The 27,878-nt window shown below is 44.0% G+C and overlaps 1 protein-coding gene across 1 annotated transcript; it reads left to right on the top strand.

The window, feature by feature from the left end:
* Positions 1-4,978: 4,978 nt before the first annotated feature.
* Positions 4,979-26,844, top strand: LOC119820531 (cytochrome P450 2B1-like). The gene is made up of 9 exons (XM_038338963.1): positions 4,979-5,233; positions 10,824-10,986; positions 11,122-11,271; positions 13,718-13,878; positions 14,606-14,782; positions 15,224-15,365; positions 17,058-17,245; positions 17,408-17,549; positions 26,663-26,844. Exons 1-9 carry the CDS (start codon positions 4,991-4,993, stop codon positions 26,842-26,844), a joined length of 1,548 nt encoding a protein of 515 aa, XP_038194891.1. The 5' UTR covers positions 4,979-4,990.
* The last annotated feature ends 1,034 nt before the right edge of the window (positions 26,845-27,878 follow it).

Raw genomic sequence — 27,878 nt, 5'->3', positions numbered from 1 at the left:
GTAGTGAAAGCCCAGTCTCTTCTTCCTCTTTTCTCACTGGGGCCATGAGATGCCTGGTTTTAATCTACAAGATACATTTGTTAAAATGTTCTGAACACCCTGGCTCAATCATTGACATCTTCACCTCAATGAAAGACATTGACCTGCACAATCATTAAAATGATTTTCAACAGTCATAAAAGCAATCTGGAGGAGCAATTACATTTTCAAACACATTGCTGATAGACTGGAGATGACTATGCCAAAGAAGGAACATTGATTTGTGCATGTTACCATATACAAACATTGACTCACAATGCATCACAAACCAAAATGGAAGTCCAAACTATAAATCTTCTAGAAGTGCCCAACATTTGCAGTTGTGTGTAGAGAAGGCATTCAGTTTTGTCACTTGTGGATAATCCATGAAAAGAACGGTAAATGGAACTTTCCATATTTATAAAACACACTTTGGCCCATTAAATGACATCGTTTCTCTGTGCTGTGCATATACCTTCAATTTCAGCATTTGTGAAGTGGAGTTTGCTGTAATTTGAGATGTGTCCTGTAATTTGATATGTTTGTTCATGTGTACATTTGCTGATTATTTTAAAAAAGAGTTTTAAGGAAGGGGCTGTAGCTCCGTCCGTAGAGTGCTTGCTCAGCATGTGTGAAGCCCCAGGTTCAATACCGAGCTCATCATAGACTTGGTGCTGGCGCCCACCTGTCATTCCAGCAGGTGGAGTCAGGATGATCAGCTGAGGATCGGTTCAAGATCATTTTTGGTTGTAAAACAACTTCAAGGCAGTGTGGTATAAATAAGACCTCTCATCTCAGAAATAAAGTCCAGCATTGCTCATGTTTCTACCACCTTTCCTGCATTGTCCAATGGCTGATGATAGAATTGCTTAGAGCAGGCTACCAACTTATATGCTTTGATAAAGCTATGCCTTCCAAACTCTTTAAATGTTTAAAATGTGAGGATGTTTTTTGTAGGCTGTGAGGTGGTCAATTCTCTTCCTAAGGAAGGAGTGAGCAGACAATGACTGGACAACAAGGGAACTTTATTTACATCATGGGAGCAACCATTTAAATGAGAAGGTAAACATTGAGACCCCATGGTGGCAGAAGGACACCCTCCATGAGACACTGTGAGCATCATATCTCTGCACTCCTGGTCTTCTGTCCATGGGCAGGTCTCAAGGGCTAGAGCTAGCTTCAAGAATGAATTCTCATCTTCAGCCAAGGGATATAATCTCAAAGGCAGAGGCAGGAACATGCTCCACAGCCTGTGTCCACAGCTCGAGTCCCACAGGCTGAAGTGGTGGGATCCCGAGCAGGTTCCCTGCTTGAGACAAAAGCTTCAGAGTAGCAATCCTCTGACTTGTCGGTCTCTGTGAGTCTTCATCACACTGTTTTCTCTTGATAGATCATCTGGAAGTTAAACCCTCAGACAGGAGCCAGGAACCTGCCCGAGAGTCAGGCTCTGGCCAGGATGTAGAGTACAGAATCTGCCTTCTCTGACCATTCAATGACTTTACCCCTCAGGACTACGCCTAATTCAGATTTATAGGGCTTTCTGGACCCTGATTGGCTGAAAGTATATGTATATGAATAAAGTGAAAATGGAGCCAATCAGAGAAGACTTGTCAAGTCTAGTGGGAGAGGGAGAGAAACTATTTTACAATCAGGTCAGTGTATACCCACCTGTGCAGTGGCAGAGAAGCTGATACTCGAACTGTCCAAAGGGCTTCCATCAGTTCCTGCTCACCTTCCCCAGAAGCTGCATGGGGCAGGGTTCTCCACCCCTGCCTTCTGGTTCCTGCTGCCTCTTTGTTCATCCACCCAGCCAACCACCATTGCCTGCCACCATCTCCTCCTCCACTTGGTTCACCATGGCAGCTCTGGGTGCCATTTGCCTTTCTTTCCCAGCTGCCTCATTTGACAGGTTGGGTGCCTCACTCTGGGTTGTCAAATAGTAATCCAGAGCAGCTGGAAGTCCTGTCCTGTTTCCCCTTCTCTTCCACAATGATCTCTGAGCCTCAGGTGCAGGACTCTGTAGTTGGTTGTAGTCTCTTTATTTAGTTTTCTGCAGGGTATTGCTGTGTTGATACGTCTGGCTTCAAGGCATTCAGAGAAAATTTGGAAGCTAGCAGCCACAGCCTGAGGACTATCTAATGACTTTCTAGATGTGTCATTGGATGATGCTAATCCACAGTATGAAAATTGCACAAATTTATACTTTCACCTTTTTTGAGACATGGTCTCACTAGGTATCCCTGACTGTCCTGGAACTCACTTCGCAGCTCAAGTTGGCCTGGAGTTCACTGAGATCCACCTGGCCCTACCTTCTGCATGCTGACATTAAAGGCATGTGCCCCACCACTGGCTCATATACTTTTTTTTGTTTAATGTGACATTTGTTTATTTTTTATTGATGATTATTGAACTTCCCTCCCCGTCTATTCCCTCCCCCTTCAGCCCTCCCCCCAAGGTCCACATGCTCCCAATTTACTCAGGAGATCTTGTCCTTTTCTACTTTCTACTTCCCATGCAGATTAGATCTATGTAAGTCTCTCTTAGTATCCTCATTGTTGTCTAAGTTCTCTGGGATTGTGGTTTGTAGGCTGGCTTTCTTTGCTTTATGTTTAAAAACCACCTACAAGTGAGTACATGTGATTATTGTCTTTCTATGTCTGGGTTATGTCACTCAAAATAATACTTTCTAGCTCCATCCATTTTCCTGCAAAATTCAAGCTGTCGTTATTTTTTTCTGCTGTGTAGTACTCCATTGTGTAAATGTACCCCATTTTCCTTATCAGTTCTTTGGTCGAGGGGCATTCAGGTTGTTTCCAGGTTCTGACTATGACAAACAAAGCTCCTATGAACACAGTTGAGGAAATGTCCTTGTGGAACAATTGAGCATCCTTTGGATATATACCCAAAAGTGGTACCAGTATTATGTGTTTAATTCGTGCTACATTTGTTTCCCTAAAGTTGCCACCATGAACACCAAATGTTTCATTGTTCTGAATTTCTGCTGTGGGTCTTCTGTCCCTTTACTTACAAATGGGAAACCCAAAGCAAATATACATACACATGACTTACATCACGATTTCCTTTGTGGCCAGTCTGAATACACTGTAAAATATTTACAAAATGCTTTAATTATTTTTCCTCTTTAAAAATCTTTGTTTGTTTGTGTGTGTGTGTGTGTGTGTGTGTGTGTGTGCGCGCGCGCGCGTGTGTGTGTGTCTGTCTGTGATTATGCTACTGCCTATGTGCAGAGGCCAGACAGTGATGTTAGTATCTTCCTCAGTTATTCTACATTTTATTAACTAATTTAGTCAATTAATTAATTTAAGACTAGTCAATGAGATCTGTCTCTAACTGATCCACCCTTCAGATCTGGAGGTTATAGATATCCTCCATGTTCATGCCTAGCTTTACGTGGATGCTGGGGATCCAAACTAGGTCCTTCTGCTTGTGAAGCAGGTACATTTGTAACTGAACTATTTCCCCAGCTTCTTTTCAATTTTACCTAACATTTGTAGTGTATAAAATAATGGATTTTATTATGACATTTTCATACAAAGCAAACTTCACTCCTCTACTACACTGCTTCTTCCTCTGTAATGAGGATTAAACTTGTGGTCTCATTTATGCCAGACTAGTGTCAGACCACTAAGTCCCCAGCCCCTCACTGTTGATTGCCAGAGTCCAGGTATGGTAGTTTAAATGAGAATGATCCCCTAGACCCATATGTTTGAATGCTTGGTCTTCAGGTTGTGGCATGGTTTTGGAAGGATTAGGAGGTGTGGCCTTTATAGGAAGTGTGTTGTGGAGGTAGGCTTTGAGATCTCAAAAGTCCACTCATTCCCAGTTAGCTCTCCTTCTCTCTGCCTCATGCTTGTGGATTAGGATGGTGCCTCTTTATAGCAATAGAAAAGTAACTAAGGAACCAGGCAAATGCTCTAACACTGTGGTGAATCACCTACTGTTTTAAGGTTTTATTTGGACATAAGGTCTTGCTAAATTACTTAGGCAACAGTTCGTGCTTAATCTCAGCTTTCCTAATGCAGAGCTGAGAAGCAAAGGTGGCCATGCCCCTCTTTAAGTCTCCCTTTCTTAATAAGACTTCACTTCTCTTTACTGGAGAGAGAGATAGAGTGAGGGAGGGGAAGCAGCATCCTTCTTGTGAAGTTCAGCCAATGCCTGTCTGATGTTGGCAGCAGAGTTATAGTTCAGTGATTCAGGAAGGAGAAAGGTCAGGAAACCATGGTGATTTCAGGCATTGCATCTGTACTTTTCTGACCTTGGCAAGTGCCACAGTGGACTTGAGTGACCCCAGGACCTTTGTCCTGCCAAGAGGGGTGATCTGGTTCTGAACTTGCATAATTATTCTAATGCAGGATTCCCAGTGGAAGCCATGAAGTACATTTCATACAGTAGCTGTCATAATCTTCACATTTGGGGGGAGATATATTGCCTTGACCTACTAATAGAAGTACATATGTGTTAAGAACCTCTTTCTTAGGCCACACAGTAGATTAGAACATCAGCCTGGGATACAGAGGGAGACCTTGTCTAAGACAAAGAAACAAAGAGACCAGCATCCACAAGTATTTTGATATGGGACTCCCCTCTGTATGCTGTGAATACCATTGGTTAATAAAGGACTGTCTTGGGCCACATAAACCTAGGACTTAACAATCATATTAGAAATGACTTTCTACATATAAAGTACACAATAAACATGCACAGGTCCATGTCCAAGAAAATAAACAGAACTGAGCTGGTATATGTATACTCACCCTCAGAAATTGAGGCACATTACTCCCTATGACCTTTTGTCCTGTGGATCTCAATCATGGTGTTCTTGCCAACATCTAGGGTGGAAGTAAGAAGATAGGGAGTGAGCAAGTCACCGACAGCCCAGTCAGGAAGTATGATACTCATACCCCCTGACAGTGAGGAAACAGGAGGTCGGAATGATGAAGTTGCATAACTGATGGAGATGCAGGTCAAGCATAAAAGTCCCGCTGGAGTCTGCAGTGAAGTGGACGGTGCTCAGACCAGGACCATGGAGCCCAGTGTCCTGTTCCTCCTCGCTCTCCTTGTGGGCTTCTTACTGCTCCTGGTCAGGGTCCACCCAAAGGCTCGTGGCCACCTTCCACCAGGACCCCGTCCCCTGCCCCTCTTGGGAAACCTCCTTCAGATGGACAGAAGTGGCTTCCTCAACTCCTTTATTCAGGTAAGACATGCACAAGGTCTGTGCTGTATGGGATTAGCTCCATGTTTGCTCCTGAAGATCACTCATTTGGGATGAAGAAGGAACTCCTTCCAGGCAGTAGGTTCAGGTGGGAAGGTCGCTGAATGAAAGGAGAGGTGCTGGTTGGTGGTGGATGGTGCTCAGGTTGACAGGTGTGTCCTCGCTGTTGGACAGTGTGAGACACTGTGCTTGGAGTGTAAAAGGTGTTGGGGTGTCATGGCATGCACCAAGGGCTTACAGTTTTCCTATTTGATGTTTCTTTCTTTCAAGAGAGAAAGAAAAACGTCACAGTCATCCACAGATAAGGGTTGCTTCTGCCAACACAAGGAATTAGCTTGCTGTATTCTGGAACAAAGAAGATGAGAGGCAGATCAGGAGGTGGGGTAGGTAGGGAGTGTTTATCAGTTATAGAATCCAAGGAGCCAGTTCTTGCACCATTTCTACCAGTCTTCACAATTGAGATTTCATGTTCAATTACCACTCCTTTATTAATAATCACTTAGCATCTTTGCCTCCACTTCCCATTTAGAGATCTGATTTAGTGACAGCAATCCCAACTCTCGCTACCCCTTGGATTTTAATATATCACCCACCTGGACCAATGGTGTGTTTCTATGTTTTTATTTTTTATATTTTTGAGAAAAAATTATCCTTATTTCTCAGGCTAATGGTCCTTCTGTGTTAACATCTCACATTATGGATTTAAAGATGTGTGGTACAGCAGGGCACAAGTGTTTTTAAAATATGCTCTCCATATGTTGGAAAGGTCAAGTTAACATTATATTTATTTTTTATTTTGTTTGCTTGTTTGTTTGGTTGTTTGGTTTGCTTTGTTGTTATTATTTTCTTTTTCTTTCTTTCTGTTTTTTTTCTGTTTTTGAGACAGGGTTTCTCTGTGAACAGTCCTGGCTGTCCTGGAACTCACTCTGTAGAAAGACTCAAACTCAACATGATCCACCTACCTCTGCCTTCTGATTGCTGGGATTAATTTTCATTTTTTGAAAATCTAATTTGTTAATTACTCATTTTCCTCTCCACTTCTCTGTGTCTGAAGTCCCTTCCTACCAGGAGGTAACTATGGTTGTTTAAGTGAGTATGGATGTGGGGGCAATTGATTGGAAAGTGAGCAGCTTATGAACAGCTACATCACTGAAGAAAGTGGCACTTCCCCCAGCATCCTTAACTGCCCAGAGACTCACAGTGAGGGTTGGTGACATCCTCTCATGGTAGCACGACATGCTGCATCTTTTCCCTGTAGGGACAGTCATCACGTCATCTGCAAACAAGGTTCCCAGGGGTTGACAATGTGCTCTTGGAAGGGAATTCCTACCCTCTACAGAGCTCCTTAAAGAACTGTTCAAATCTGTGATCCACTGTACGTGGCAATCTGGGAGCTGAGCTGACTTACTTAACTGTCAGGAGATAAGAATCTGCTTATAAATGTAGAATAAACTCATAAAATTTAATTATGCAACTTATCTGGGTAAAATTGGATACAAGTAAAACAATAAGATGTACGAGGAAGCTGCTTGTTGGTTCCTGGCTACTCAGCCCCAAAATAATCACACAGAAACTGTATCAATTAAATTACTGCTTGGCTCATTAGGTATAACTTCTTATTGGCTAACTCTTCCATCTTAGTTTAACCCATTTCTAGTAATGTGTGTATTGCCATGAGGCTGTGGCTTACTGGCCAAAGTTCCCAGCATCTGTCTCCAGAGGCTCCATGGCTTCTCTCTAACTCCACCTTCTTCTTCCCAGCATTCAGTTTTAGTTTTCCCCACCCAGATCTGTTCTATCTTATTATGGTCTTAAGACAGTTTCTTTATTAACCCATGGTATTCACAGAATACAGAGGGTAATCCCACATCAATAAGAATTTTAAGATTGGTTGAGAGTTCGATCAGATTTACCTAAGAGTTAGGACTTGAACAAATCACAAAGTTTTTCTAGAAGGATGATAGGTATGGAAAATAAGCCATTCCCGAGCAGCAGCTGGTTTTAGGGAAAGAGTGTAGCCAGGTGGATGAGGTCATGGTGTGACAAGGGAGAGGCAGGCATTGAATCTTTATGTCCTGGGAATGAACTGGCTTGGTATGAGCCAAAGATGGTAAGAACTGAAGTGATTCAACTAAGCAGGCAAGAGAAAATCTCTCATGTCTTTATTTCTCTTCTTTTTCTGCGACAAAATTACAGAGGATGAGTTCTTTATAAATTAAAGGCTTATCTACTCAAAATTGTGCAGTGTGACACTCTAAGATCAAACAGTTCATTCTTCCAGCCTCTAGTAATAACACTTCTTATGTGTCACAATACAGTAGAGGACAGAAAACCCTGTTCATGCCATATAGGCAAACCATTTGGATTGGCTTTGTTTTATAATAATCCACTCTCTGAGAATCCAGTCTTCTCCCTGAGAGCAGCATTAACCTATTCTATGGATCTGCCCCAAAGACCCAGTGCCTCTCACTAGGTTCCTGCTCCAAAGGGCTCTGATACCTCTCAACACAATCATATTGGGGACTAAATAGACATTAGACCATCCATGAAGGGATAACACATGGAACAGGCAAGAAGAAAGAGGAGCTGGTCCAGACAGATGCCTCTGGATGTCAAGTGGTAGTGTTGTCCTATGGTGAACCCCAGACACAACCAGCATGGCTCTCTCAAGTGTGTCATGAATGAGCCCGGAGCCTGACTCAAATACAGCTGCTAAAGGCTGTGTCAGCTCCATAAGGTCCAAACCCATGTGCAGCTGACAAGCCCTCTGGAATGTTTCTTGAAAAATTCTCTGGTGGCTCAAAAAGCTGAGATCTCTTCTAGGCATCTGTGTTGATGTAAGATGGTTTGTGGGCTTTAATCATGATGTGTCTGTCACAAAGACTAAGTCTTAATGACAACATTCTTTGGGCCAGTGGTAGAGACACAAAGAGGCGCTGAATCATCAAAGCTTCACTAATAGGATTAGAAATTGCCAGCATTCTACAGTGTCACAATAACACTTTATTTTTTCTTTAATAAATAAATAAACTCTATTCTTGCTGCCTTGGGGCAGTCTCCCTAAGCACAGGGCTCCAAATGAATCCATGGCATCAGCATCACCTAAGATTTATCTACCCAAAGGAGCTAGGGAGAAAGACATTCACACTCTCTCGATGGTTTCCTTCTTTATTCTCTATTCTTCTTGTCTTCTGTCTCCTGTATACATTTTTCTATGGCTTATATAACCCAACAAAGTTTTCTCAGGCAGTATAGGAATCACAATGTGGTCACATTGCATATTTCAATTGAATGATTATAAGAAATACAAGTAAAACCATGTTTTTCATCACCTTTACATGATTAAAAACAAAGTCATCCTGGCATCCCACTTACATTTACATCTAAGTAACTTGTTGCATTAACAGAACAGGAACAAGCAGAAAGTATTTTATCTCAGGGAACTCTTGTTTGCAGGCTACACATTGTGATTACAAAGAAAAACAGCAATCATTCTACTATTTATCTTGATGGACAATTTTATAAGGAATCTTAAAGGAATCACAAACCTAAACTTTTATATGTGAAAACCAGTCAGCTGTACTTTAAATCTTTAGGGTGCATATCCACCCATCCATAGTTTCTTATATCAGGACATATAGGGCAAGAATGAGTATAAGGAGTTAACCATCACCTTTGATCACCAACCGGCCCTAGCCAGGAAAGTGTGTTAGCCAGCAACAGTTGGGCTGCCTTGAGTTTTTGAGCCTAACCTAGTAAATCTGCAACTCAGCTCTGTTTCCTTGTGAACACTATATTGTTTTTTGGGGCTTTTCATCTTAAGGCTGTTATCAAAACATATGATTTAACCTGAAGTTGTTTTAAAGGTTTGTTTTATCTAATGATGCACACAGAAACTTGTGACTGTGTCTTTTAGCATCAACATGAAAGGAATTTGATCCAGCCTGGCTCCTTGGACTCAATTCTTTCTCTAAATCATTAGCTTGAGCTATGATCTATACAGCTACGTAAGTGAAACTCATAGGTATTGTGGATGTCACATCATGGGTGTGTGGGTTCACGTGGGTCTGTGAAATGAAGACTCAGAGGCACCTTAGGAATGAATTTAGCCTTTCTTGGCTGCAGGGCGGGTCAGTCTCTCTAGAGAACCTTCAAGACTGATCCATCAATACTCAACATTCAGGACTAACCCTTCAGGACTCATCCTTCAGGAACGACTGTTCCCTTTGCCCAGGGCTTCTTTATTGTTCTCCAATATTCACCTAGCAAGTACATGTTCATATTGTCAAAACATCCTGACTGAGCCTCCAAAGGGACGTTGCCAAAGCAAATACCTGATTCAGGAGGAACCATAGTTTTCAGGGTTTCCTTCTAACCAAGTTTGGCATAGGCTTTGTACTCATGGGAAATTCTCAGACAGAGGGCAACAAGAGAAACAATAGGTTAATTGCTAACAAAAGATGGATAAAGCTAGGGGCTAGCACTCTGGAGCCGGACCAGGTGTAGCCCAGCAGGAATGCTGCCACACATAGGCCCTAGCTCTGTCACATTTCCTTATACTTACTTTTCTTCCTCAAAACTGTGTATAAGTCATCATTATTATATCAATTAGACAGTAGAGTTTACACTTGTTTTTGTGTAACATTAATTTGGCAAGCTTAACTTACGCCGTTGATATGATCTGAGGTTTTTAAGTTCATTGTTGCATAAGATTCCATGTTGTGGCCCCATCTAAACACATAAATACACCAACATCAAACATATGCAGAGCTTTTTCTTAGCATTGTCCCCTAAACAACACTGGGCACTGACCATTTTCATAGCCTTTCATTTCTATTAGCTGACGTGCAGTCTAGAGAGAGGAAAGGTTACAAGAGGACGAGGGAGGGTTGTTTGCAAACATCTCACCATGTTCCTCAAGGGCTCTCAGCACTGGAGAGTTGTCATGTTCCTGGGACCAATTCCCTGGAGATGCCCTGATGGTTGTTGCATTGCCAGGCATTTTCCCAACTGTCCATACTGCAGTCATGACTCACATTCAGGACCACTACTAGGGGACTATCACTTTCCTTCCCATGTAACCCAGTGGGTGGGTCAGGGCCCTTCTCTATGAATGTTGTCAGGAGACAGTGGACAGGCTGAAGCTGGACCACAGGAAGCATGGTTCAGCTGGCCAGACTGAAGGGTATGGGCATGGAACTAATGCACATCTGCATCCATATCTGTATCTATTGTTTTTGAGATAGGGTCATGTGTAGCTGAGACTGGCTTCAACTGGATGTGCAGACAAGGATGACTACTGATTCTCTGGTCTCTACTTCTCTTGTGGTAGGATTATAAACAAGTGTTGTCCTGTCTCCCTACTCTACAGTGTTGGTGTACTGATCAGGAAATCCAACCAATCAGTGCAGACCCTGCCTGTCTGGTGAATTAACCTTCGCCTCTTAGGTCCTCAGGAGAGAAAGGGTGGCCAGGGGAGGGGTTCCTATTTACCTGTCTGTGTCTAGGTGTTTTCACAGCGTAACAACATCTGCACTGACTAACCACAACCCTGGTGCCCTTATCTTGGCAGCTTCGAGAAAAATATGGAGATGTGTTCACAGTGCACCTGGGACCGAGGCCCGTGGTCATGCTATGTGGGACAGAGGCCATAAGGGAGGCTCTGGTGGACCAAGCTGAGGCTTTCTCTGGCCGGGCAATAATTGCTTTGTTTGAGCCAATTGTACATAGTTATGGTGAGATATGGGACAGGGTGAAGGGGCAGATGTGGTCTGGGAAGACGTGTGTTAGAGGTGGAGCCCGAGCTGTGGAAAGGACTCAGGGTCTTTGAACTTCCATTGTAACTATTCATGCTTCCCCTTCGTTCTTAGGTGTGGTCTTTGCCAATGGAGAATGCTGGAAGACCCTTCGGCGATTTTCTCTGGCCACCATGAAGGACTTAGGAATGGGCAAGAGGAGTGTGGAGGAGCAGATTCAGGAGGAGGCCCGATGTGTGGTGGAGGAGCTGCGGAAATCCCAGGGTGAGTACAAGAAAATGGGCAGAAAGGAAGATGATGATACAGGGACCTGAGTGTAGAGACAAAAAAGAGGAAGAAACATACAGGGATATAGAAACAAAATGGCAGATAGACAGACAGAATACACATATACACAGAGTTATACATACACACACACACAGAGGAAGAGAGACACAAAAGAACACACTGAGTTTGGATATGAGGAGATTAAGAGAGAGGTGAAAAGAGAAGATCACAAGGGCAGAAAAGAAATGTGAGGTATTTTGTTTCTAAAATGACGAAGATGCATATACTGCCCATGGTGGTCAATTCTCTTCAGAAAATCAATCTGTGAGTTAATTTTGTTTGTCAATTGGGTAGGACTTGTGGACACACATCCTCTAAGAACTCAGAAGGTGAGGGAAGATGGCCATGAGCTCAAGGCCAGCCCTGTCTGCACTGTGAGGTTCTGCCTTTGATGTGGCTGTGGCTGAGTTGTGGAGAACTTACAGCACCATATACAGTGGGCATGGTCCTGTATGTTTGTAATCCCAGCACCCTCAAGGTGGAGGCAGGAGGATGGGATTTCCAAGGTCGTCTTCTACTGCACAAAGTGTTCAAGACCATTTTGACTTAATTGTTGTAATTGTCCCCTATCCCTGCCTCCCCATGATCTCATCAAAGGCAAACATAGACCTTAAGTCAATGAAGGGAATGGAGCAGGAGGACCTACAGACATGGGCTAAGCAGGGAACTGTGTTTACTTCTTTGTGAGGGTGCTGGTGAGCAGCAGAGAGCACAGAGGCTCATGGGAGTTTGATTTTGGTAAAAATCAGAGGTACTCTGAGGGTATTTTAATTTGTTGTATCAAGGGCACATTGGTAACAAGACTGTTGCTTGCAACTCCATTTCTTTTTTAATTTTTTTTCATTTTTTAATGAAATTATATAATTTTACAATTTTTCACCTTCTCCCCTCCTTTCATTACCCCTCCCCTCACTCCATCCCCCTTCCCCCTCAGTCCAAGGAGGGGGTTGGAGAGATGGCTCAGAGGTTAAGAGCATTGCCTGCTCTTCCAAAGGTCCTGAGTTCAATTCCTAGCAACCACATGGTGGCTCACAACCATCTGTAATGGGGTCTGGTGCCCTCTTCTGACCTGCAGGCATACACACAGACAGAATATTGTATACAAATCCATTTCTTTACACGGGGTATTTGTCATCTCTTATTGACCTTTCTCTGGAGATCTGAGAGGTAGGTGAGGAGGGAGGAGGGAAGAAAGGTGCAGAGGGTGAGAAAATGTTGGGAGAAAGAAGTAAGTGAGGGAGGGACCCAGAGGAAGAGAAACAAGCTGAGAATCAAGTTCAAAAGGGACTGAGAATGAGGTTCTGAGCCCCAGGAAAGTATCCTCATAGGATCAGAGACCACAGACAAGCCAGCCCCAGGGTGAAGGGCAACAGTGGCCAAAGACTGCTGTACTGACAACAGCCCTCCAACTGCCAGGGTCCATGACTGAACCTGGCACACAAAGGCTACAGGCAGCAGGGGCTGATGGCTTCTAGAACACCACAGAGCTCAGAAGTCAGAGAAGAGAGAGTTGGAGGAAGTCAGAGGAGTAATGGAGGAAGTCACAGAATGGATGGAGGACATCAGAGAAGGGATGGAGGAAGTCAGGGAAGGGATGGAGGAAGTCAGAGAAGGAATGGAGGAACTCAGAATAGGGATGGAGGACATCAGAGGAGGGATGGAGGAAGTCAGAATAGGGATGGAGGACATCAGAGGAGGGATGGAGGAAGTCAGGGAAGGGATGGAGGAAGTCAGAGAAGGAATGGAGGAAGTCAGAATAGGGATGGAGGACATCAGAGGAGGGATGGAGGAACTCAGAATAGGGATGGAGGACATCAGAGGAGGGATGGAGGAAGTCAGAATAGGGATGGAGGACATCAGAGGAGGGATGGAGGACATCAGAGGAGGGATGGAGGAAGTGTGAGAAGGAATGGAGGAATATAGGCAGATAGGCATGGACTGTACAGGGCTTGTTATTCACAAGTCATCCCTGAACTCTTCTGTGAAGCATTCCTGCCAGTGGGGGTTAGTTATTAGTTCAGAGTTAGGATGTCGTCCTGGGAGGAGGTTCAGGTGCAGACTGCCTGCACCCATTCTACGTCTTGTTCCTAGAATCCTAATTGCAGCCATGTTCCAGCCAAGATTAGCTGAGGTTTTTTTTTTTGGTGAAGGTACATCCCTTTCTGTATATAGAAATAGCGTCCCATATTCTGTACAGTACTGAGGGAAGTTAAATAAAAGGATGCATGCATCTCTGATTGAAGAGCCCAGACTCTTATGTGCACCATATGTGCAAATGTGTTGCTGTTCATTGAGCATTGAGTGGTGGGGACAGCTTTACAGAGATAGGACTGAAGCCAAATAGTTCTGAATTCTCTGTCTCTTGTCCTGTATCCTCCTTCAGGAGCCCCCTTGGACCCAGCGTTCATCTTCCAGTGCATCACAGCCAACATCATCTGCTCCATTGTCTTTGGAGAGCGCTTTGACTACAAAGACCGCCAGTTCCTGCGCCTGTTGGATCTGATCTATCAGACCTTCTCACTCATCAGCTCATTCCATGGCCAGGTCAGTAGGTGGGAAGGGAGGAGCATCAAAGGCAGAGGAAAGCAAAGGCTTATTTGTGAATGAAGAACACAGTGTCTTATGGCTGGAAGAAAGATACAACATGGAAAAGCAAGGAGCCTGTGGCCTGGAGAGATGGAAGGAAGAAAGGAGGAACAGAGGGAGAGTGGGATGTTGAGCAGGGTGGAGAGACCTGAATGCAGAAATACAGAGCCATCCAGACATGGGAAAATGATGATGTGGGGATACAGCTGCTCCTTAGAGGACAGAGAACATAGTATTCCATGCATGAGCCCTTGAGTTCATCCCCAGGACTTGATAGTGTACAATACATGAAATTCCAGCATTTTGGTGTTAGAGACTGGGCTATCAGAAATTCAGGCCGATCCTAGGCTACATGTTGAATTTAAAGACCGTCTGGCATTAATGTGTTCAAAATACAATACCCCACAAATTAAAACAAATTAAGACAAAACAGGAAGGGGGATTTGGAGAGAGAGCAGAGAAGAGAAAAAGGGAGATAGAGAGAATGTAAACTGAAGGTCAGAGACTGATTTAAAGGCATGTGTATGTATGGTGTGCATGTGTATGGTGTGCATGTATGACGTGTGTGTGTGTGTGTGAGTGTGTGTGTGTGTGTTCCTTCGTGTCGTCTGTGGACCTAGGAGCACTGCCCACTTCCTGAGACCTAATAACTCCATCTGACCTGCTGGGCCCTTCTTTCTTGCAGATGTATGAGCTCTATTCGGGTTTCCTGAAGTTGTTTACTGATATTCACAAACAAATCTACAAAAACTTGCATGAAGTCCTTGACTACATTGGCCACAGCGTGGAGAAGCACCGGGCAACCTTGGACCCCAACAATCCAAGAGACTTCATCGATTCCTTCCTTATACGCATGGAGAAGGTAAGTCCTGCGTGAATGAGAGGGGATGGCTGAGAGTGAAGGCTGAGGATGTGAGCGGAGGAAAAGGGGGCAGAGGACGGGGAGGAGAAATAGGAAATGGAGTGGAGGAGATTCAGAAGCATCTGCAAAATGATAAAAAATAAAAAAGAGGAGAAAATGTGATAGGGAGAAAGAAGGTTGGGGAAGAAACGCAGGGCAAGAGACAAAAAGCAGAACAGACCACAGAGTAAGAAAGAGCCTGGGAGACGAACCATGCTGAACTACCAGAGAGCACAGTAGAGAGAGAAGACAGAGCAGAGACCAAGTGACATTGCTGAGAACTGGAAAATGCCATGGGGCTCAGATAGTGAGACAGAAGGACAGTTCCCAGGATGTGTGTGCCTCTCCCTGCAAGGCTCCAGTCAGCCCTGACCCTCCTTTCTCTCTCCCATCTGGAACCAGGAGAAGTCCAACCAACACACAGAGTTCCATCACCAGAACCTCATGATCTCCGTGCTGTCTCTCTTCTTTGCTGGCACTGAGACCAGCAGCACCACGCTCCGCTTTGGCTTCCTGCTCATGCTCAAATATCCCCATGTTGCAGGTGAGCCACAAACAGACAATTAGGGAAGCTTCTAGCTCCCTCTTTTCTGCAGAGGATTGTGAGGATGAGAGAGACGTGGGCTTCTTACATCTCGAGCTCTGAAGCTTTTGGTCTACATCTAACCTAAGGCACTGCTGTGGGTGGTGTGTGAATGAACACTCAGCTGGTCCATTTCCATTGTTTTCTGCTATAACTTGAAGGTTGATTCATCTATCATTTTTTTATTCATTCCTTTCTTCCTCTTTCTTTCCTTCCTTCCTTCTCTCTGTCTCTCTTTCTCTTTCTTTCTTTCTTTGCATCTGTCAGATATTCACCCATCTTTCTGTCCATCCACCTCTTCATCTATTTACCCATTCTATTCTTGTTACAACCATTATCTAAACATATATATATATTCATTTTTCCATTCATTTTTTTATCTACACACCTGTTCACCCACATATGTAATCTTCTGCTCATCTTCTCTATACCCATAGATTATTAATCCTTGATTCTTTCATCTCTATTTGACTCAATGACATATATTTAATTCATTTCTTTAGATGAATCAGTTTGTGAGTTTTATTCTTTATCATGGCTAGTTGAGCAGGCTCTGTCATTGATTCTTTGGTTCATTCATATACAAATCTTCTCATTCCTTATTCCTTCCCAATGGCCTTTGAATTTACCCTTCATGTGTCCATCTATTTCTCCATGTATTGATTTAATAATTCTTTCATTTATTTGTGATTTGTTCTTCATTCAACCCAACTACCTGTTTATTCCTATATTTGTTCATTTATTCATCCACATATTTGTTTGATGTTTGGTTAGTTGCATTCATTGATTTATTTGTGTATGCTCCATTTTGTGCAGTTGGGTCTCTCCTGCACGTTCACACGGGTTCTGATGTCAAAGCCAGGCTGTCAGGATGGAAATCAATGCATCTGCTGACTGAGCCCTTTCATCAGCCATCATATTCACCAATGTGTTCATATTCCATGTTCAGTTATGCACAGGTTAATTTACTTTCCTTTTATTCCTGAGGATATAGCCTTATATTGTTTGCCTGTATTTTTAATATTTTTAACTAATGTTGATTGCTGTTTTGTCTGCATATATGTCTCTGTGAGCATGTTGGATCCACTGGACCTAGAGTCACAGACAGTGTGAACTGCCATGAGGGTGCTGGAAATTGAACCTGGGTCCTCTTCAAGAGCAGCCAGTGCGCTCAACCACTGAGATATCTCTCCATCCCCCTGGATTTTGAAATATAAATTCCATGCAAAGAAGTCTCTCTCTCTCTCTCTCTCTCTCTCTCTCTCTCTTCCTCTCTCTGTCTCTCTCTGTTATATAGGAACACAATATATAACATTACATTTCAAATGCAGAGAATTCTTACATCTTCCCTTCCAGCCCTCACTCAGACTGATAGATGAAAAGAGCCCTTTGCTGTAGGTTTTCCTTTTCTCTTTTTTATGAGCAAGGTTGGAGCTTTGGAGAGAGCGTCTAACATAGTTCTAAGCGTGGCTGGAGAGACAGATGCCTATGAGAAGTGCAAGTATTCCTGTCCTAGAGTGCAGCGCGTCTCTCTCAACAGAGTCTCCTGGCTCTTTATTGTTCTTAGGCTAATAGCTCACAGAAAACAGTGTCTCTGTGCATTGCCTCCGTGAAAAAGGAGGGCATTGTCTGTTGTTTCCCTTTTCTCTGCAGAGAAAGTCCAAAAGGAGATCGATGAGGTGATCGGCTCACACCGCCCACCAACCCTTGAGGACCGCACCAAAATGCCTTACACTGAGGCTGTCATTCGCGAGATCCAGAGATTTGCAGATATTGTCCCCACTGGAGTGCCACACAAAGTCACCAAAGACACTTTGTTCCGAGGGTACCTGCTCCCCAAGGTGAGACCAGCTGCGATTCCACATCTCTATGCCATGGTCATCCTCCACTCTCCCAATCACCACCCTAGGCCTGTTTGTGTTTTCCCAGTATTCCCAGGACTGACTGCCAGAATATGGGAGCCAGGGTATGCTAATATCATTGCCTCTCACAATGTCTCCTAGAACACTGAAGTGTACCCCATCCTGAGTGCAGCTCTCCATGACCCACAGCACTTTGAACAACCAGATGCCTTCAATCCTGACCACTTCCTGGATGCCAGTGGGGCTCTGAAGAAAATTGAAGCTTTTATGCCCTTCTCTATAGGTGAGACTGACCTGTGCTTCATTTCCCACACACTAGAGGGCAGGCTCATCCTCCAGGATACAGTCAGGACTAGGTGCAGTCTGTTCCAGCTGGGAACCCATTCCACCTGGCTACTGTCCCAGGAGGGGTCTCTGGAACTAAAGGTGCATCCTGCTCAGGAGGATTTTGGAGAGGTATTGAAAAGCCTCTAAACCTGAGCAAATTCATTTTCTTATTTATTTTATTATGAGCAGAGTACCTTTTTAAATGAGTGAAACTATTTGTCTCTAATTATGATTAAATGGCTGACAGAGGAGAACAAAGGATGTTCTCAGAGAACACAATGGGCTAAGTGTACAACTACGTTCCTTCCACTGCTCCCAGTCATAAACAACAGATTGATTAATAGAGAGGAAGGGAGCACAGATATTTCCAGGTCGGGACGTTCGGGATGTCTTTAAAGTCAATGTAGCAATGCCCACGTAAAGTCCTCAAAAGAGCAGAAGACAGTTCCTCCACTTTAGAAAGTGCAGCGAGCAAAATAATCCATTCGTTGCTTTCCAGTTGCATCAAACCCATCAATTCTGTCTTTTTCTATTAGACATTTGTTCATTAATTTTCACCTTTTATTAAAAATAGATTCTTTCCTCATACAATACATGCTGATTACAGTTTCCCCTTCCCTCTCCTCCTCCCAGTCCCTCTCCACCTTCCCTCCCCTCAGGATCCACCCTCTTTCTGTCTCTCATTAGAAAAGAACAGGCTTCTAAGTGATAACAGCCAAACATGATGAAATTAAATAGAAGATAAAACAAAATCCATCACTCCAATGTTATACAGTGCAAACCTACAGAAGGAGTAGAGCCCAAGAGAAGGCGCTAGGACCAGAGACCACTCATTTGCACACTCGGGAACCCATGGGAACACTAAACCGAAAGCTCTAAGATGTGCACAGAGGACCTGGTGCAGCCCCGAGCAGGCCCTGTGCCTGCTGCCTCAGTCTGAGTTCATATGAGCTTTGCTCAGTTGGTTCAGAGCCTCGTTCTCTTGGTGTCCTGCATCCCCTCTGACTCTTACCCTCTGTCTGCCTCCTCCTCCTCTAGCTGCTCTGAGCTCTGAGGGGAGGGTTTTGACAAAGACATTCCATTTAGATCTCTGTGTTCCAAGGTTTCTCTCTCCATGAAACATCTGGCTGTGTCTCTCTGAATTTGTTTTTATCTGCTGCAGGGGGAAGCTTCTCTGGCGATGGCTCAATAAGGAGGGCTCTGATCTATGAGTATAGCAGAATATCTCTGAGAGTTTTTGTTACTTATTTTTTCCTTTTGAGCAGTAGCATTTTGTTTTATCCTAGGTCTCTGGGCTATCTAGTCCCTGGTTCCTGGTCACTCAAGCAATGTAGCATATTCAAACCATACATTAGATAATTACTTCCACAATGCACTGTATTGTGCCACTGTTGGGCCCTAGTATTTTGTACAGACAGGATAGCATGGTTCATCAAAATTATGTGGCTGGGTTGGTGTATACATTTCTCATTTGGTAGCCTGTAGAATACCCTTCTATACGAAAGACACTAGATCACGGGGGAGAAGGTCCTATATAGGCACCAGCTAGATATCTTCAGTCCAGTGAGTTGTGTGGGAATGGTCTTCAGCAATGAGGCCTTGCTGTCAGTTTGTGGAGTCAACCTACCATCTTGGAAAAAGCCTTGAGTTGTTTGGGGTTTTCCATGTGATCCCTTTGGCCAGAAACTCAATTGAATGGAGCCCATTCCTGGTACTAGAAGCTTCATTCAATGAGAAGAGATGGCCAGTTGGGACCATGTCTCCCTCATTATTTGGAGACGTCATGAGGCTTACCTTCCTGTAGGCAGTTTAGGAAGTTTCTACTGTACTAAGTTTCCACACCAGCACTCAATGTCCCTCTATTCTAACTGTCTCTCCTCACACTATATCCCTCAAGCCCATCTCTCCTCCCTCCTGGACCTCCCATTCCTGTCCCTTCGGATGCCCCTAGTACACCCATGAACTCTATTCTATTTCCCCTTCCCAGGGAGATTTATATTCCCCTCCTAGTACTTTTGTCTGTATCTAACCATTCTGTGTTAATGACTAATATTTACCTATAAGTGAATATATGCCATGTTTATGTTTTTGGATCTGGGCTACCTCACTCAGGATTCTTTTCTAGTTCCATCCCTTTGCCTGAATTTTCATGATGCTGGTATTTTTTTTAAAAAAAAAAACATCCAAATAATACTCCATTGTATAAATGTAACACATTTTATTCATCCTTCTGTTGAGGAACATAAAGTTTGTTTCCAATTCTGGCTTCTATGAATAGAGCAGGATTGAGCATGGTTGAGCAAATGCCTGTGTGGTAGGATTAGGCATCCTTTGGGTATATGCCTGCCCAAGAGTGGTATGGCTGGGTCTGGAGAGAGGTGAATTCCTAATTTTCTAGAGACCTTCCACACTGATTTCCATAATGGCTGTATAAGTTTGCACTCCACCTGCAATGGAGGAGAGTTCCCCTCTCCACATCCTCTCCAGCATGTGCTGTAACTTGTGTTATTGATCCTAGCCATTCTTAAGGTGTAAGATGGAAACCCCAAGTCATTATGATCTACATTTCCCAGATAACTAAAGCTGCTGAACATTTCTTTAAATGTTTCTCACCCATATGAGTTTGCTCTATTGAGAATTCTCTGTTGAGATCTGTATGCCATCTTTACATCGGATTATCTCTTTTTTATATCTAATTTCCTGAGTTCATTATATAGTTTGGATATTAGTCCTTTTTTTTTTCATTCTCATGGTTTATTTTTTTTATATTTAAAAATTTCCATCTCCTTCCCTCCTCCTCCCCCTCCCTCCGCTCCTCCTCCCCCTTCCCGCCCCTCCTTCTCCCCCTTCCCTCCCCTTCCCTCCACCCATACCTCCCCTCCCTCCCTCTCAAGGCCAAGGAGCCATCAGGGTTCCCCACTCTATGCTAAGTCCAAGGTCCTCCCAACTCCCCCCAGGTCCAGGAAGGTGATCGACCAAGCTGAGAAGGCTCCCACAGAGCCCGTCCATGCAGAAGAATCAGAGCCCAGCGCCAATGTCCTTTGCTTCTCAGTCAGCCCCCGCTGTTGGCCACATTCAGAGAGACGGGTTTGGTCGCATGATCCATCAGTCCCATTCCAACTGGAGTTGGTGATCTCCCTTTAGTTCTGTCCCACCGTCTCCATGAGTGAACGCACCCCTCACGTTCCTGACTTTCTCCCTCATGTTCTCGCTCCTTCTGCTCCTCATCAGGACCTTGGGAACTCAGTCCAGTGCTCCAGTGTGGGGCTCAGTCACCTTCCCCATCTGTCGCCAGCTGGAGGTTCCCTCACGGTCCTGACTTTCTTTCTCATGTTCTCTCTCATTCTGCTCCTCATCAGGACCTTGGGAGCTCAGTCCGGTGCTCCAATGTGGGGCTCTGTCATTTTCTTCATCTATCGTCAGGTGGAGGTTCTATGGTGATATGCAAGAAATTCATCAGTATGGCTATAGGAACTGGCCTTTTCAGGCTCCCTCTCCTCAGCTGCCCAAGGAACTAACTGGGGGCATCTCCCTGGAATCCTGGGAACCCCTCTAGGGTCAAGTCTCTTGACAACCCTCAGGTAGCTCCTTAAATTAAGATATATGCTTCCCTGCTCCCATATCCACCCTTCCTATATCCCAAGCATCCCATTCCTCCGAGCTCCCCCCATTCTCCCCTTCACATTTTTCTCTCCCCATCTTCCCTTGGCCCAGACTCGCCCAACCCTCAAGTTCCCAATTTTGCCTGGCGATCGTGTCTACTTCCATTATCCAGGAGGATTACTATATCTTTTTTTGGGAGTTCACCTTCTTATTATCTTCTCAAGGATCCCAAATTTATAGGCTCGATGTCCTTTAATTATGGCTAGAAACCTATTATGAGTGAGTACATCCCATGTTCATCTTTTTGGGTCTGGGTTACCTCACTCAGAATAGTGTTTTCTATTTCCATCCATTTGCCTGCAAAATTCAAGATGTCATTGTTTTTTACCTCTGAGTAGTATTCTAGCATGTATATATTCCACAGTTTCTTCATCCATTCTTCCACTGAAGGGCATCTAGGTTGTTTCCAGGATCTGGCTATTACAAATAATGCTGCTATGAACATAGATGAGCATATGCTTTTGTTGTATGATTGGGCATCTCTTGGGTAGATTCCCAATAGTGGAATTGCTGGGTCCTGGGGTAGGTTGATCCCGAATTTCCTGAGAAACCGCCACACTGCTTTCCAAAGCAGTTGCACAAGTGTGCATTCCCACCAGCAATGGATGAGTGTACCCCTTACCCCACAACCTCTCCAGCAAAGGTTATTATTGGTGTTTTGGATTTTAGCCAATCTGACAGGTGTAAGATGATATCTCAAAGTTGTTTTGATTTGCATTTCCCTGATAGCTAGGGAGGTTGAGCATGACCTTAAGTGTCTTTTGGCCATTCGAACTTCTTCTGTTGAGAATTCTCTGTTCAGTTCCGCGCCCCAATTTTTAATTGGGTCAATTGGCATTTTACCGTCTAGTCTCTTGAGTTCCTTATATATTTTAGAGATCAGACCTTTGTCAGTTGCAGGGTTGGTGAAGATCTTTTCTCAGTCAGTAGGCTGCCTTTGTGTCTTTGTGACAATGTCCTTTGCTTTACAGAAGCTGCTCAGCTTCAGGAGGTCCCATTTATTCAATGTTGCCCTTAATGTCTGTGCAGCTGGGGTTATGCGCAGGAAACGGTTCCCTGTGCCCATTTGTTGTAGAGTACTTCTATCTATGGTGATCAAAAGGTTTGCTGTTTATTGTACTCGGGGCTGATATCTGTTTGGTTTTTTTTTGTTGTTGTTTGTTTTTGTTTTTTGTTTTTATTTTTATTTTTTAATTTTTTAATTTTTTTGAATCTGCAGCACTTCTATCTGGACCCTTCTGGTTTTAGAGTCTCCATTTAGAAGCCAGGTGTAATTCTAATAGGTCTGCCTGTGTATGTTGCTTGGTCTTTTTGCTTTGAAACTTTTATAATAAATCTTTGCTTGTTCCGTACATTAGTGTGTTAATGGGTCTTTTCTTTCTGGTCCAATCTGTTTGGTGTTCTATCAGATTCTTGTACTTTATAGACGTCTCCTTCAGGTTAGGAAAATTTTCTTTATGATTTTGCTGAAAATATTTTCTGGTCCTTTGAGCTGGGGTTCTTTTCCTTCTTCTAGTCCTATTATTTTTAGGTATGGTCTTTTCAGAGTATTCCAGATTTCTAGGATTTTTTTCTGTCATGAGTTTTTCAAACTTAACATTTTGTCTGACTGATATATCCATTTCTTCTATCATATCTTCAGGGCCTGAGAATCTTTCTTCCACCTTCCTGGTGAAGCAGCCTGTGTAGTTCTTCTAACTCATCAAATTTTTGTTTCCATAATTCCCCCATTTGGGTTTTCTTTCTTGTTTCTTTTTCTATTTTCAGGTCTTAAACACTGTTTGTGTTTTCCTGGATTTCTTTAAGGGATTTATTACATTGCTCTTTAAAGACCTCTACCACCTTCAGAAGGCAGATTTAAGGTCTTTCCTTGGGCTGCAGCTATGTGGGATGCGCAGGGTGAACTGTGGCAGGGCTGCTGGGCTCGCATGGATTCACAGTGTCCTGGCTGTTACTGATTGTGTTTTTATGCTGGAATCCAGGAATCTGGTTTTGGGGTGATTATAGGTCTAGGTGCCCATTTCTGGGTTTGTCTTTGTTGAGTGGGTGTTTGGTTTCTTGGTTTCTGGGTTTTAGGTGAGCATGATGGCTGTGTGTTGCCTCATAGAAAATTTTCTGTGGACCTGTTTCCCTGTCCTGCCCAGCTGGTATGTTCCCAGGGAATGCCTGCTGGTGTTGGAGCCTGGGATAATGGGATGAGTTGGGGGAAGGAAGATTGGAAGAGAAGATCTTTGTGATTCATTGAGGGAAGGGAGAGCACACCAGGCATTCTGCTGCAGAGCTGGAGCTGAGACTGGGGCAGTGGGGGTGGATCTGGAGAATCAGCTGGAGAGATGTGGATTCTCTGTCAGCCTACCTGCTTCCCTGGTCAGAGTGGCCTTTGGTTAGTAAGGGGTGCCTGCTGGGAAGATCAGGGAAATCCACAGAGATGGGGAGTGTGGGTAGAGAAGACTGCAGCAAGGTTTCTGTTGCAGAGGTGGGGTGAGGACTGGGGTTTGGGTCTTGGGGAACAGAGGGAGAGGTGAAGATCTGCAGTCAGCCTACCTGGATCCAGGGCAGGAGTGGCCTGTGGGTTAGCAGAGAGTGTGAATTGTTTTTCTTAGGGAACAACAACAAGAACAAATGACATCATCTATGAGCTGTCATGAGCTTGTAAGGTCTTGGGGCTAGGGAGGGATTGATCTGTGAGCACTGGGGAGATGAGGCATGTCATGGCACACTGTCTCTTTGTCTTAAATATTGCTTGGCTTGTTAAACTCTAAGGGAGATCAAAATTACTAGCAATTATTTTTTCCAAGAACCCATTCATGATGGATAATCTCCTGAACTAGAGAAAGGTCAGAGCTACAGCATCCATCAGTGTAAGTAGACCAGAGGGCACTGGGCATGGACACACAACTTGATGGGTGCCAGCTCTGTTTTGGCGTTACTTGGCAATGCTGAGGTAGTTGGCAGCCACAGGTCAACTGCTGTGAGTGACTGAGATTTGTTCTTCACTGGAAGAACATAATCTCAATTTAGTGTGTAGTTTAGTTGCCTGCATTTGGTTAGTTTGTAACATATAGAAGCTTCCTCTGGCAAAATTTCATTCAGTTGAATGGATTCTATGGGATGTAAACATAGAAACTTTGTGTTCAGGTTTCTTATCTTTTGGAGAAAGAGAGATTCTAGAAACAATTGGTTAGCATTTAGTTGCCTTCCACCACCCTCATGCTAGGGGTGGAGCCCAGGGCTGTATGTTACCAAGGTAAGCAAGTTCTCTTCCAATGAGCACACACCTCCAGACTCCTCCTTGTGCATTCTAGAGATGCTCTCCTTCTGAGCACGTCTGTCCTCATCCCCTCACAGTGGGATTTAAGGCAAGTGTTCTCCTGCTGAGCCATGTCTCCTCTAGGAAATGTCTAGTCCTGAGTGCCAAGAGACTTCAGTGTCCCTGGGCTCAGCCCTTCTCCTGAATTGTATTGTTCACATGACTGTCCCAAGAGTAGAAAGGCAGAAATGTGAAAAATAAACTGAGACAAATCAATGATAGAGAGGTATGGAGGTTGAGACAGATTCCAATAAAGAGAGACACAGAGACACAAGGAATCTACAAGAGGAGGAGATGTGTGGTAGGAATCAGAGCATGGACATGAGAGAGAAGAAGATGGGTGAAGATTCATGTGTGATGATGTAAGTCAGGAAGAGAGGAAGGGGAGAGAGAAGGGAGGGGGGAAAGGCACAACTAGAAAGAGACCAAGAAGCAGGAGGGAAGACACAGAAGGAAGATGTGACAAGGTGTCCTGGAGAGAAAAACAGGAGGGGCTAAGATGCTATCTAGGGAGTTTAGAAAGACACAAGTGAATGGAATGGATCAAAAGACACATAGTAGTGATATGTAAAGACACAGGTTCAGGTAGTCTGCCATTGGCCGAAAGAAAAAGGGAGAGAGAGAGAGAGAGAGAGAGAGAGAGAGAGTAATCATGTTAGAGCCAAAGAGACATAAATGGTGTTCCAAAAGACCAGCACCAAGTATGGAAACTTTGTGTTAATAGTGAGATTAGCCATTAAAAGTTGCTCTGGAAAATCTGGTTCACAAAGCCAGTACTAGGAAAACCATCTCAGAGACCTCTCCATGAATTTCTAAGCTCATGCCACCTAAATTCTGGAAAGGCGGGGACTAAGCTGGTAAGGTGCTTTCCCTACATACTCCTACACAGGCCTGATTTCCCAACAGTTGGAGGGCACAGGGGTTGCTGGGAATTCCTCATCCACCTGGAGGCCTGGGGCAGCCAGTTGCAGAGTAAGAATCACTGAGGTACAGGCAGGTGGTGGAGACTCTGCCTGGAATTTCAGGCTCCCTTGCTCTGTGCTGCTTCATGCCCAAGGAGAAAAACCAACAAGGATTAACTATACCCCTGTGAATGCGGTGGGTGCCATGGAGGCCGCATTATGTGCTTCTGCCCATTCTCTATCATACAAACAATTGTATTTGACTCTCGATATGTACTTTCTGTTGTGTGTGACCTTGGACCACGAAAAGAAACCTGCAGTTCCTTTCAGGGAGTCTACAAGTCAAATTACTTTTAGTAATCCTGACTAGTCAGGATTTCCTTCCTCATTGTTGAAGTTCATTGATCTCAAGCTGAAGAAGAAATGGGAGCAGAGAGGGGGGTGCAGATGAGAGACAGAGGGGACAGAGTCAGGAGACAGATAGAGAGCTCTTGCAATGTATTCCATCATCTTCCTGCCGTGATCTCCCAAGTGCTGCACTTGCAGGCATGAGCCTCCATCACTGGCTTATATAGGAACCTTAATATCATCCAGTGGTTGATCTTAGAATCTTTGTAAAGAGCACCTTCACCCTCAGGGCAGCCAAGGAGATGAGGACCAATCTCCCCACTGAGAAAGGAGGGAACATTGCAGATGTTAAATTATACATTTTTACACATACACATTTGTTCCTACTCTATTGTGTTCTTACAATTCTGAAACGAAGGACTCTGATAATAAACAAAACCTAGAAATCTGTCAGAAATTACCATCTGTCATCCACTAACTCTTTGTCTTATATTTTATGATTGAATTATTGCATATATGTTTGCATGCATATACATGTGCACTATGAAGGGTTTGTATATGTTTATGACAGATGACAGACTATAGGCGTTTGTTCTCTCCTTGCAACATGTGTGTCCAGGGGGTAAATGCATGTCCTCAGCAGTGATGGCATGTGCCTTCCATGCTAAGAAGTCTCACTAGCCCTTACACCAATTGTTTAAGGCTTTGTGGAACTCTTACTGGTCTCAGCTGAATTGTAGGTTGAGGGTAAAGCTCATTCTCCGAGTTGTCTGGGTTTAGGGAAAGGACAGTCTGAAGAGTGCATACTGCCCTGGGGCTCACATGGCTCATTCTCTGTGCCCACAGGAAAGCTCATTTGTCTTGGCGAAGGCATTGCCCGCAATGAATTGTTCCTTTTCTTCACCACCATCCTCCAGAACTTCTCTGTGTCCAGTCCCATGGCTCCGAAGGACATTGACCTCAGGCCCAAGGAGAGTGGCTTTACCAAGGTGGCTCCAACATACCAGATCCAGTTCTTGGCCCGTTGACTGGGCTGAGGTGGCCAGGTGTCCCCACTCCTGTTGAGAATGGCCCCATCTTTCTTCCTGCTGCCATCCAGGCTGTAGGTCACTGCTCACATCCTTCCACCTTACTGCAGCTTCTGCAAAGCTCTGAGGTGTGTTCTTCTGTCCTGAGAATGACACTGGAGAAATCAATCACTGTCTTTCTTGATGTGTGAAATGAAAGACTTCTGGAGGCCACATCTCATGCTGAGTCTGTTCCTTACTGCACCCAGCAACCACAGTTTCCACGTAGAGACTTCTGGTGCTCAATGAAACAATCTAATGAAAGCCAGAGGTCATGTCAAAGGAGGACCAAGTGGGAAATGAAGTTCAAAGTGTCAGATCACCAGGAGGAAATCTCTATGATGGGTTAGTCTTGTTTTATGCAAGACTATGAGAACACATACTCTGCAATATCTTTTAATTCCACTTTGCTTTTACATGTTGGCTGCTAAAGTCTTTCCCTGGTATCTAGCTTTCCCTGGTGTGAGTAGATGTAGGAAGAACCCCCTGCCTGTAACATAGTGTGTTTCTCTCAGAAAACAATGTGATCTACTGGGCAATTTTATCTGTGGATTATCAAGAAGATGATTCCTCCCTAACTGTGCTGTCTAATTGATATAATGTTAGCTTATACAGAGTTTTGGTAATAAAAATGAGCACAAGGAAGTAATACACAGTTGGTGTCTATGAGCTCCCCCTAAGGGGCTTCTGCAGATCACAGCTCAAGTTAAGAAAAGCAATGAGTCAGCTGTCTAACTTCCTTGAATCTTAATGCTGAGAAATCTATCACAGGCTTTGGTGTGCATTATTAGTTGAAACAAATCTTCCAAATACCTTTAGATTAGACAAGATACCTTGCTAATGGTCTTTTAAAGATTAACTACCCCAGAAAAGCAATCTAAAATTCACAGGACACATAGCTGAGCTGCCCATTCATTTAGGCTAGAGTCAAAACTTCGTAGCCAAATTATTGCCGACTGTCAGGTGAGTACATCATTGCACCCTCACCTGACATC

This window comes from Arvicola amphibius, chromosome 8 (assembly GCF_903992535.2).
Source record: "Arvicola amphibius chromosome 8, mArvAmp1.2, whole genome shotgun sequence".
In the NCBI taxonomy this organism is placed as follows: domain Eukaryota; kingdom Metazoa; phylum Chordata; class Mammalia; order Rodentia; family Cricetidae; genus Arvicola; species Arvicola amphibius.
The sequence above is the reverse complement of the archived record's forward strand: the minus strand, read 5'-3'. Positions and strand labels throughout refer to the sequence as shown.

Excerpts from the sequence above, each read along its gene's own strand:
- LOC119820531 (XM_038338963.1), top strand. The coding sequence starts at position 4,991 with ATGGAGATGCAGGTCAAGCATAAAAGTCCCGCTGGAGTCTGCAGTGAA. Across the intron at positions 15,366-17,057 it reads CAAATATCCCCATGTTGCAG|AGAAAGTCCAAAAGGAGATC; the intron begins GTGAGCCACAAA and ends TTTTCTCTGCAG. Across the intron at positions 17,246-17,407 it reads GAGGGTACCTGCTCCCCAAG|AACACTGAAGTGTACCCCAT; the intron begins GTGAGACCAGCT and ends AATGTCTCCTAG.